The 12,503-nt window shown below is 39.8% G+C and overlaps 1 protein-coding gene across 7 annotated transcripts in view; it reads left to right on the forward strand.

Moving 5' to 3' along the window:
* LOC132900985 (eukaryotic translation initiation factor 4 gamma 1-like) overlaps positions 1-12,503 on the forward strand; it is a 46,619-nt gene that overhangs the window by 13,105 nt on the left and 21,011 nt on the right. For 5 of the 7 annotated variants that reach the window (XM_060943396.1, XM_060943397.1, XM_060943395.1 and 2 more), the window contains 7 exons: positions 7,409-7,501; positions 7,678-7,762; positions 8,545-9,432; positions 9,517-9,599; positions 9,693-9,873; positions 10,068-10,201; positions 10,457-10,567. In XM_060943396.1, the coding sequence (XP_060799379.1) occupies positions 7,409-7,501; positions 7,678-7,762; positions 8,545-9,432; positions 9,517-9,599; positions 9,693-9,873; positions 10,068-10,201; positions 10,457-10,567 (1,575 nt within the window). Of the gene's footprint in view, positions 1-2,165; positions 2,230-6,895; positions 7,174-7,408; positions 7,502-7,677; positions 7,763-8,544; positions 9,433-9,516; positions 9,600-9,692; positions 9,874-10,067; positions 10,202-10,456; positions 10,568-12,503 lie in introns of those variants that run through there. The other 2 variants (XM_060943401.1, XM_060943400.1) reach the window with 2 other exon arrangements.

Genomic DNA, 12,503 nt, shown 5'->3' on the forward strand with positions numbered 1-12,503 from the left:
GTTACACTAAACCAGTGTCTAAATACAAAAAAAGCTGGGACACTAAAACAAACATATAAAAACAAACTGAAGGTTTTGCAAATCATAGAAACCCTATATTTCATTGAAAATAATAGAGAACATATCAAATGTTGAAACTCAGAAATGATAGTTTTTTTGAAAAAAATATATGCTTATTTTAAGTTTAGTGCCAAAAACGCGTTTCAGAAAAGTTGGGACAAGGGGCAAGAAAAGGCTGGAAAAAGATTTGTAATAATTAACCAAATTAGTGTTTTTTTTTTTTGTTGTTGTTTTGTTTTTTTTTAAACCAGTTCAAAGGCCAGCATCTGTGATGGTATGAGGGCTCATTAGTGCACATGACATAGGTAGCTTGTACATCTGGCAAGGCATCATTAATGTTGAATGATAATACACGTTTCAGAGCAATATGCTGCCAACCAGACAAAATCTTTTTCAGGGGAGATCTTCCTTCTTTCAGCAAGACAGTGCCAAACCACTTTCTGCACATATTAAAACTGCATGGCTCTGTAGGAAGAGAGTCCGGGTGTTAAACCGGCTTGCCTGTAGTCCAGACCTGTCTCTTATTTAAAACATTTGGCACATCATGAAGCGCAAAAAATGATGGAGACCCCGAACTGTTGAGCAACTGAAATTGTATATCGGGTAAGGGTAGGACAACATCTTTCTTTCAAAACTACAGCACTTGGTTTCCTCAGTTCCCGAATGTTTTATAGAGTGTTGTTAAAAGTAGAGGTGATGCAACACAGTGGTAAACATGCCCCGTCCCAACTTTTTTGAAATGTGTTGCTGACATCAAATTCAGAATAAGCATATATTTTTCAAAAAACAATAAAATTTCTCAGTTTCAGCATTTGAAATGTTGTCTCTATACTATTTTCAATGAAATATAGGGTTTCCATGATCTGCAAATTATTGCATTGTCTTTTTTTTATTTACAGTTTAGTGTCCCAACTTTTTTTGGAATTGGGGTTGTATTTAATAGAAACATCTCTGCACATGTTAGTTTTTTATTCCTCAAATATTTGCAGTTCATGATAGTTTATTTGGCACTTATTTGCATGAAATCTGTAAATAAATTTAAATGAATGGCAAATATATAATAAATAGAATGAATAAATAAAATTTTTAGTGATTTGTATTGATGATGGAAACTTTATGAAATACTGTGAATTATAATAACTTGGAGGTTTGAGTACAGTGGACAATTTCGAGTTCATCTAGAGCATTTTTAGGGATATACATAACCAGTAGTTTGAGCAAAATTATTTAACACACTTAGTTTTTAACTATAGAATCCAGACTGTTGAGTAATTTTAGCAGCAGAATATTTGAAGGATCTATAACCAGACTTTGATATTTTGACCATGTGAAAGTAAGCACAATTTGTTTCTAGTGTTGTGGTTATGTACTTCAGAATTGCGGGTAAACATGTTCCTGAGGTATGATGGGCAAAGTCCTTTTCAAGCATTTGAATACAAATGGGTATTTCTGCAAAGTCCAACAGTTAGTCAAAGGAGTCCAACCCAACACTCTAAAGTTTTCATATTGTTTTCTGGTTTTTTTTTTTTTGTGTGTGGAATAATGCGGGCACCTCTCTTCTGCAACCTTAGTGATCTGTCAAGGCTTGTCTTGTCGGCATTAGACCAGACCACATTACAATATTCGTAAAGAGGCCAAACCAAAGAACCATGAAGATATTTGCATGTGTCCACAGTGAGAGACTTTACTGTCCTTCTCAAAAGGTTTAATCTTTTAGCTACTTTTCTGGAGAGGTTATGCCAGGCCATAGTAGGATCAAAGGTCAGACCTAGGTACTTGAAAGAATCTAACTTCTAGGTCGGTTCCTGCGAATGACAACACTGGCTTTGGAGATCATTTAAGCTGTTGGTTCGAACCAAAAAAAAAGACTTTTTTTTTTTGTACAATTTACGATTAGCTAGTTAAGAGAGAACCAGTTATTGAGAACATGAAGATTTTTCCTTGAAAAGGTAACTCTATAGAATGGACGTCCTTACCAGCAAAGACGTCCATTCTAACTAAGATAGATAACTAAGACGTTATCTAACGATAACTGTATCGTCTGTGTAGAAAACAACCTTGCAACGATGAACTGACTTTGGGAGATCATTGATAAGCACGGTAAAAAGAAGAGGTCCGAGGACCGAACCTTGAGGTACTCCAAGGGATGGTGCCATCAAATCTGAAGAGGTACCATCTATAGTGACTGACTGACCGAGATCTATTTAAAAGAATTTCTAAACCAGCTTGACCATCACCAACAGTAGTGAGTTTTTATTAAGCAAGAGGGTATGGTTAATCATGTCAAATGCCTTGCTTAGATCTAAAAATACAGCACCAGTTAGAAATTCTTTATCAATGTTCGTTAATAGGTAGTCAGAGACATCCAGGAGAGCAGTGCAGGTACAATGGCCAGGTCGAAAACCGGATTGGTAAGGTGAAAGTACTTTGTCGGGTGTTCATAGAGTTTTTATGTACCGCACGTTCAAAAATTTTCATGACCGCTGGCAATGATCTTCAGGGTTGCCAGAAATGGGCGGAGTTTGACTATTGCTCGAAAAAAACAGTGATGTGTAGTCGACTACCAATTGAAGTAAAGAAAGCGTTAAAACAGTTGGCTATAGCATAGTTTTCAGAAAAGCTTTTCCCATTATACGTTATCTCTTGTACAGAAACTTTTCTTTTTTGATATGGGTTTTCTTAAAGTAGACCACAGCTTGAATGGGTTATGAGCATCTTCTTTTAGTAAGGTGTTCTAGTAGTCGCGCTTAGCTAACTCGGTAGAAGGAGTGACCATGTTTCTAAGTTTCTTGTAACTGTTCCAGTCATCAGTAGATTTGGATTTGTCAACCTTACATTTCATGGTGTTGCGGTCTTTGATTGCCTGATTGCATCGGTCATCCACAGTGGCTGAGACTCTCGTGTACACAGCTTCTTTGGGGGGGGTGTCTATTTTAAACATCTTTTAAGAAAAACCTCCATTCCAAACCAAGCGTCATCAGGGCTATCAAACAGGTGGATAGTGTCCCATGGTTGACTTTGTAGATCTTGAACAAACGCAGAGGAGTTGAATGATTTTGAAACTGTGTACGTCAATTACTTTAGGTTTAGCCTTCGGTAAAGAACAAGTTCTATTACAATAAACCATGTAATGGTCACTCATCGATATTTCTGTGACTCCAGAATCACGATGAGTGGGGTTCGTGAAACCCATGTGAATAACCGTAGAGGAGTTAGATGTAACTCTGGTAGGACTGTTAAGTTTTGAAAAGCCAATGTCAAACATTAGCTTCATAAAGTTTTCCAATTTTGAAGCTTTTGTGTCCAAGTTGAAATCACCAAGTAGATACAGTTCAGAACTATCCAAAGGTAAAGGCTCTAGGTATTTGACAAACATTGATACTAAGTTACAGAGCAAAGAAATTTTAGTTGGCAGATAATCAATTCTAACTCTTCAAAGTTAAATGGCAAGGATAGATGCTCGTGTAAATAAATTCAAGTAAAGTTTATTTTTATAGCATTTTTAACAATGGACATTGTCGCAAAGCAGCTTTACAGAAATTTAAAGACTTTAAACATGAGACAGTTTTATCCCTAATCTATCCCCAATGCGCAAGCCTGTGACGACGGTGGCAAGGAAAAACTCCCTCAGACGGCATGAGGAAGAAACCTTGAGGGGAATCCGTCCTCATTTGGGTGATAACAATGTGATTATAAATAACTTGCTTCTATAACAGTGTATATAATCACAAAGTATGACTGTGTAACCAGGAAATTCATTATAGTTTTAACATGAAGTCTGTTTTGTTGAAGTTATAAACTGTTCATTGATGGAAACTTGAGTGCAAAACTGTTCATGACAACTGCAGTCTCATGACAACTGCAGTCCTCAAACATAAATGCATTACTGTAAGTGTCCAGAACCATCTTCCAAGTACACCTTTCGACTGTCCATATGGGCTGTCTTCCACAGGAGCAACGTGCTGAGACTCCAGCCAGACGTAGGGCATCAGGTTGGATCAGGCAGGGCCTCTTCTGCTCCTCAGACAGCATCTTGATCTCAGGATCAACATGTAACTCAGAGGGACAGACAGAGTGGTGGAGGGAGAGGAGACTGCTGCTGCAGCATAGATGTGAACATTGATGTTGAGAATGTCGTGGTTATGTTGTGATTCAGTTTAAATTGGGCAAAGTTTACAAGAGAAGAGCTGAGCTCTGTGCTAGAAATGGAAGGACATGAATAAAGTCATTTGGCTACTTTAGTCTTTGGTAACATTACTACTCTGGCCTTTGATGTATAGTAATTATACTGCCATAGTGTTGGATCTCTAGTTAGGTAGTGAATTCTGGTATTGCGCTCAACATTATGATGACTGGTGTTGTCCAATGGTGGCTAACAGTAAGTAATTTTTTGTGGGATTTTTGTTTGGTATAGGGCTTTTATTTTTTTAAACAAATGTACTGTCACATACCATATATCCTAGTGAAATGTCAGGACAATATGAAGGTCCTCTATATGCTTCCCCTTGGTCACATCATACATCACTATGGACTCCATTTCTATTGCTATGCCGATGATGTCCAGCTCTACATCTCTGCCAGATCCATCACTGCTGCCACCCACTCCACTTTGGCCAAGTGCATCACCGAAATCAAATCATGGATGGAAGCCAACTTTCTCAAATTCAGCTGTGATAAAACAAACATGCTCATCATTGGCCCTAAATCCCTCAAAAAAAACACTAACTTTTTCTCCTACTATTGACAATTTCACCCTGTCCCCCTCTCTGTATATCCAGAATTTTGGAGTCACTTTTGACAGCAACATCACCTTTGAACGCCATGTCAATCTAACCATCAGAACAACCTTGTTATATTTAAAAAAATAAAAAAAGCATGTCTTTGTTCTTCACTCTCCTTTTCTGCTACTGAAACTTTAATTCATCACATTTTGACATTCATTACATCCTGATTACTGCAACAGCATCCTCTAGGATGCCTCATCCAAAGTCCTCAATAAACTCCAGTACATTCAGAACTCTGCTGCACGCCTGCTCGCTCACTCTTGTTCCCATGATCACATCACCCCTGTCCTCCAAAAACTCCACTGGCTGCCTGTATCACAATGGATTCAATTCAAAATTCTTCTCTTCACCTACAAAGCCCTCCGTAAGCAGGCCCCCTCCTATCTCACTGATGTGCTTCACTGTCATACTTCCTCCTGCACGTTCTTCTGATGCCAAACTCCTATCCATTACCTCTCAGGACTAAACATCGGATTTAGGGCAACAGCCTTCTCCATTGCTGCCCCTTCCCTCTGGAACTCTCTTCCAAACACATCCGTGACTGTACTGACCTGTCTAGTTTCAAATCATCTTTAAAAACTCACCTCTTCAGAACTGCATGTAATCTATAATGCAATTTGGACTTATGTTTTATATGTTTTCCTGCATTGTTTATTGTATTAACCTGCCTTAACCTTGTTTTTACTTTGTAAAGCATCTTTGAGTATTTAGAAAAGCACTCTAAAATTTATTATTATTAAGGTATGAAAAAACAGATGCTGCCTAAGTAGAGTAATGTTTCTAGTCTAGTTTTTGGTCTCTAGCCATTTTACTACTCTGATGTATTGAAGTGCATCTCCACTGAGACCGATGTGATGCACATAGCAATAAATTGCCAGCAATTCGGTACTTTTAAAAATTCATGTGAAGCAACTACTGTGATGTGACACTATTCACCCAATTGCTATGCACTTCAATATGGTGGCTCTTCCTCTATGATAATCCCCCATGTGAGTCGAGAAGGGCCTTGCGTTGAAATCCCCTTGGTGCTATGGCGAGAGAGCCACAGGGACTTTATTTTAAAATCCTGTTGGTGCCATGCCTCCACTCGACTTGGCTGAGAGACTTGATGAGAGTTGGCCACCTACAGCAGTGGAGATGAGAAACAGTTTTGCGAAGGGAATGAATCTAAATATAAAAGTATTGGTCACATTTCTAAATAATAAAAGTATAGAGCCTCTACTACTAATTATGTATTAATGAAAAGATTCTATGGCTGCAAAGATCCCCATCAGAGCATAACTTTTTAAATTGGTGCGCTGATGCAAAATGCTGAATCTTACTGTCCGTACCATAATTTTACTACTGTAGTCATTGTCAGGGTGTTCCCCCCCCCCCCCCCCCCCGATCGATCATAAATTTCCTGCTCTAATCTTTGATCTTCCTAGTGGTCTTACTGTTCTGGATGACAAATCTGTTATAAAATGTCAGTTTATTTCAACTGTAGCTTTTTGATCTAATTAATTATTTTCTGGATGGTTGCCTGTTTATTTGCTGAAAGTAATTAAAACAAGTCTCTGTCGAGTAAAAACCGCTCTAGTCATGTTAGTCATATGAATCTGGTGTTTATGGGGTGTGCAGCTGGTAGACATTTAACAGGGTGAACTTCGACCTGCTGGATGCTCACACTCCTGCAGTCCCCCCCAGCACACCATCAGAAATGTTTGCTAGTCTTAGATAATGCAGTAAAAGAAGAGGGAGAAGGAAGGATGAGGAGAATAACAGAACAGGGAAGAAGATTGGGGCAAAAAGGGTGAGAAACTGTATGTGTGTAACTTTATGAACGAAGCACACACACTTTATGGTTAGCTGTCATGATACTGCACAGTCATTCTGCCATTCTAGTCTTTGCTATCTATGGTGTGAGTGAGCAAGAGGGAGAGGGGACAAGTCAGCACAACTCAGCAGCTCCACGTGGCTCAACTCCTCTTTCCCGCCCACTCCTTGTCCCGGAAGGGGAATATCCTCCCCATATTTGTGTGTGTGTGTGTCTCTCTCTCTCTCTCTCTCCCTCTCTTCTGTGTGTGTGTGTCTTGCTGAGTGGGTGTGTACACATTCCACTGCACCCGTTCTGCAAAGCCTCCGTCTCTCCTCTTACACTCTAATTTTTCCCTCTATGTGCATGTGAGAGCGCTCGGTGTGTGTGCGCGTGCGTGTCTCTGTACAAACAGTTGGGCTGGGTTTAGATTTGGGCTCCAGGACTAGATAGGCCTTTGGGCCTTTAGCATGACTAGCAACTGTGCTGGTGTGTGTGCTTGATTGCGTCAAATTTTTCATATGCTCAAGTTAGGTAAGATGGACAAATAGCTGCTCTGTGTGTGTGTGTGTGTGTGTGTGTGTGTGTGTGTGTGTGTGTGTGTGTGTGAGAGAGAGTGAGAGTGAAAATTCACATAGTAACTCCATAACTGGAATCGTTCTACTCCTCAGCATTCCTTTGCCTCTTTTCACTCTCTCACTCATTCTTTTTTAAAAAAAAAAAAATCATGCTTGTGCGAAATATTAATGATAATGTTTTTTTTGCCCAGATAAGGATACGAGACCCTAATCAAGGCGGCAGAGACATCACGGAGGAGATCATGTCTGGGGGCCGCAGCGCCTCCACACCTCCACCTCCACAGGTAACACACTTTTGGCTAAGAAATTTTCAGGGTTTTTTTTTTTTTTTTTTAATTTCCATTCATTTTTGCCAAGAGCCAGTGAAATGTTTTTTTTCACAATCTCAAATTTGTCACAAACTGGATGTGCATCATGTGTGCCAGTTACTTACCTTTTAACTTTGTCATTTTCTCCTCAGTCAATTCTGCCCCTGTCAGAGGGAGGAGCCATTACACAGTCTAATAGTGAGAAAGCCACACCTCCTGTCATAGCAACCAGAGCAGGTAAGGAGGATATCAAAGGGTGATGCACATTTTGTCCACTGATTGTGTGTGGGTTTTTTTTTTCTTTTTTTTTTTTTTTGCCTTTTGTAATGGTGTGTGCACATACACACACGTTGTGTAGTGTCCAGCTGGTAGTTTCTCACTCTTGCTCCACATCGTCTCGCTACCATCTGCCTTTAGTTTCCATCTTTGCTTTAATGGTTTTTTTGTGTTTGTCTTCCTTTCTTTATTCTGCATGCACACTACATGATTTTAGCCCATATTTCTCGGACGTTATTTTCTCAGTCTGCGAGCTGTCACAGGCATTCCGATGGTTTTGAACACATTTGAAATTCTCAGTGTTGAATCTATGACATGTAGCAAGAACAGTGGTTGAGCAACAGCCAAGAAGACTCGAAGAGGAAATCTCAGCAGATCCTTAAATCTAGTTCGTGTTCTGTCACATTTTGTGTAGGAAAGCCGTGACAAAACGCAAACACAATAATATGGCTCCTATACGAAATTATTTGCCAGGTCAAACTTGTACGGTTGTTAGGAAAAGCAAAAAATAAAAATGAACATAATTTTTGCCAGTGTATGGTATTTAAAAAAAAAAAAAAAAGCTTTCTTTGCATTAGATTTCCAGGTCTCTTTGCAAAAGACAATTCTTGCTGCCCATGTCTCCTCCAGATCCAAAAAATGAAATTTTTCTCTTATTTCATGACATGTCAGTGCAGTGGACGCTTACTTGTGTTGACATTCCATTAGTTTTGGCTTCTTCTTTTTTTTTCTCTGTTTTATAGATGACCTGATCAAGCCTGTAGTGTCCCTGGAGTTCCCCATTCCCCCAGGGGAAAGCCCTATCCCAGATGCTCTGCCCACTCCACCTCCTACCAGCCCAATCAGTGATGCAATTGATGCTCCGCCTCTCGTCATGGATAAAGCCACGCAAGCCGGTGTTGCAAGACGGCAGGAGCCAAAATTCTTAGCAGTGTTTCCCTCCAGCACGAACAATTCTACAGGGAATAGGGCAGGACCAGCAGCAGTATCTATTCATCTTCCGGTTTCAGGGATGGAGCCAGCACTGGAGTCTCCAATCGTGCAGCCAGAGGAGCTGCATCTTGTAAACGGTTTAACTGCATATGCCAACAGAGACATCAGCCCTCTCGCTGAGCCTGACATCACCAAAGAAGCTCCACCTATTATTGAGAAATGCTCAACACGGACTACCAAATCTGTCCCTCCTGTTGTCAAGGGAACCCCAACTCAGGTTCTCAGTGAGACGCTACCACTTCTAACAGTCAAGGAATCTTGTGTCCTAAGTATCCAAGAAACACCAGCCCCTAAGCCAACACCCACGCCAGTTGTCGCAGTGATTTCCGCTCCTGTTGTCACAGAAACCCTGTCTGTGTTTGTCAGGGATAACCCCTCATCAGCTATCAAGGAGATCACTGCACCAGTTGCCAAGGAAACCCTCATTCCTGTTTTCCTGGAGACTCCTTCATTTGCCACAGAAACCAGCAAGCCTGTTGTCAAAGAAACCATTGAGGAACCTTGTCCTATTTCGAAGGAAACCTCAAGTCCCTTGGAGCCTGTGTGTGTTGCTGCTCAAGCCATGCCTCTTCCTGCTCCTACTGAGGAACGAGAAGACACGTCCCCTCCACAAACAGCCCTGGAGAGCACTATGCAAGGTACATGCAAGGAAAAAAATTTAAGAAAATTTGCTATTGTGTGTGGTGGTAATCTTGTGGTTGACCCTTCTTTTCTCCATGTAGCTGTTTCTGTGCCAAAGAAGAAGAGGAAGTTGAAGGACCTAAATAAGAAGGAAACCGGTGATGTACTGGATGCCTTTAAAGAGGTATGTGTACATGTGTTTTGATGTGCATGTCTGCATATGTGCTGACAAATACTGTATAATTCCTCACCATCCCCTTCATATTCACCACCAAAGCCAGAGGTCATGCCCCCGGTAAAATTGGACCAGGCTGAACCTGCCCCCGTTGCTCGACCCCCTGTAGAAGAAGTGGAAGAGACGTGGGAGGAGAAGGAGGATAAGCTTGATGCTGAAAACATCCAACCACAGAGTCCTGCACCGGCCACGCCCACTGAGCAGAAATACCAGTACAAAGAGGGTGTGTTTTTAATGACACTCAAGTATTCATTTGATTATAAAAATACATCCTACTGTTTTTGCATAAATAAAAATTTAAAATGTTTGTGTCGTGTTATAGTCTTGGTGAAATTATTGTAAGAATATGATGTAATGCAATTTGTTCTTCACTGTTCTGTCTGTGAGATGATTGCATTTGTTCTCTGATCCTCACAGAACAGTGGAAACCTCTGAACCCTGAGGAGAAGAAGAAATATGACCGAGAGTTTCTGCTGGGCTTCCAGTTCATCAGTGCTAGTATGCACAAACCAGAGGGGCTGCCACACATCAGTGATGTGGTGCTGGATAAGGTACAGCGCATGCACACACATACAGTTCAGTAGGTGTATTATTTAGTCACCCAAAACTTGTTTTAAAGCTATAACACTTTGCATATGGAGTAATAAATTTGCTTGGCGCATTAAATTCTATTCGGGTGCTTGGCTTTCATTTGCATACTTCATTTGTATACTGTTACCTGATTGATGGTTAAATGGTGTCTCTGTCAGTCTGTCTCTCATTCTGTTTCTCTCGCTCTCTTTCTGTGTGTGCACGTGCATGCGTAGGTGAATAAAACACCTCTGCGGCCATTAGACCTGAGCAGGATGAACTGTGGTCCAGACTTCACCCCATCGTTTGCTAACCTGGGCAGACAGTCGGTTGGGGGGCGTGGCCCGGTCAGTCTCCCCACCAATCACAGCTTCACATGTCACAAAACACATGTAGAACTGAAGAATGCCTTATTATGTATTTTCCTTTTAGTAGAGGACCTGGGTTAGATATGTATGCACATAATTTAGGAGAGGATAACTCAACTGTTCTAGGCTAATTTTAACCCATGGAACAACTTGGGATATGTGCCAAAATTGCTATCTGGGGCGAACAGGCCGAAAATTACCAATCCAAGATGGCTGCCAGTAGCCATATTGAAAATATCAAATTTTTAACCACTCACCACAGAAGTATGTGCAATACCTCGTTTTATGGGTTTTTGGGGGTGGGGAATCCATTAGTGATGACATTTTCATGATTGAAGGAAAAGGGAACAAGCTATGGTCAACGGCAAGGTTTAAAAAAAAAAAATCCAAACAAACCAAAAATTGGCCAAAATTGCAGTTTCACAGAAAACATCAGAATAACCCTACCTCAAACATGAAATCATGGAATTGGGAGATCTATGCACATAATTTAGGAGAGTATAAGAAAGCAAGCATTTGATTTAATATTAAGAAATTGTATTTTCAGTCATACTATTATGATCAATGGAATGTTAACTTAAAGTGGAAAGTACAAAACTTATTACTTTAGTAAGGCAAGTTTATTTATATAGCACATTTCATACACAGTGGCAGTTCAATGTGCTTTACAGAAGTAAAAACAAAACAGTAAACAATAGAAAATAAAATTACATAAAATAAATGGGGAAGAAAATTAATAAGAATTAAACAATAGTAGAAATAAAATAATAAAATGAGATAAAAATTCAATTAAAAAAACAGCAGAATAAAATAGAATAAAAGTTAAGTAAAATTTAAAACATGGAGAGACTATAAAAGTAAAGAGTTTAAAACATGTAGAGATGGCAATATTAATAATTTAGCAGAAAGCATCTGAAAACAGCTTGGTCTTTAACCTAGATTTGAAGCTGCCAACAGCAGGAGCATTTTTGATGTCCTCTGGCAGTTGGTTCCATAGCTGCACTGCATAGTAGCTAAAAGCTGCTTCACCACACTTTGTTTTAACAACAGGTTTTAACAGTAAATTTTTCTGTTGCGATCTGGTAGATCTGATTGGGTTAGGCTGCTGCAACATATCAGAGAGGTAATTGGGCCCTGTACCATTTAGAGATTTGTACACCAGCAGCAATGCTTTAAAGTCAATTCTGTAGCTTCCTGGAAGCCAGTGAAGGGACCTTAGAATTGGAGTAATGTGCTCTGTTCTTTTTGTTCGTGCGAGAACCCTAGCTGCTGCATTTTGAACCAGCTGAAGTCGTTTGACGGGTTTTTTTGGCAGGCCTGTGAAAAGGCCATTGCAGTAATCAACCCTACTAGAGATGAAGGCATGTATAAGTTTTTCCAGATCATTTTTTGACACAAGTCCTCTTAGTTTGGAAATGTTTTTTAGGTGATAAAATGCCATTTTAGTGATTGCTTTCATGTGCCTGTCAAAGTTTAGCTCGCTGTCAATGAAAACACCAAGATTTTTAACCATTTCTTTTGTTTTAATCCCCTTTATGTCAAGAATAGTGGTAATCTTGAGTCTTTCATCTTTTTTCCAAATAGAATTACTTCTGTTTTATCTGTGTTCAGCTGAAGAAATTTTGTGACATCCAGTTGTTGATTTGATCGATACACTGGTAGAGACATTCAAGGGGGGCATAATCATTAGGTGATTAGAGCAAGATAAATTTGGGTGTCATCTGCATAGCAGTGATACAAAATTGAATTGTTCTTGATAATTTGCCCAAGTGGGAGCATATAAAGGTTGAATAGTAATGGTCCAAGAATCGACCCCTGGGGGACACCACAGGTCAAGGACATTGTCGTTGAGGTACAATTTCCCATGGTAACAAAGAAGCTTCTATCTTAAGTATGATTTTAACCAATTGATAAC

This window comes from Neoarius graeffei, chromosome 16 (assembly GCF_027579695.1).
Source record: "Neoarius graeffei isolate fNeoGra1 chromosome 16, fNeoGra1.pri, whole genome shotgun sequence".
Taxonomy (NCBI): domain Eukaryota; kingdom Metazoa; phylum Chordata; class Actinopteri; order Siluriformes; family Ariidae; genus Neoarius; species Neoarius graeffei.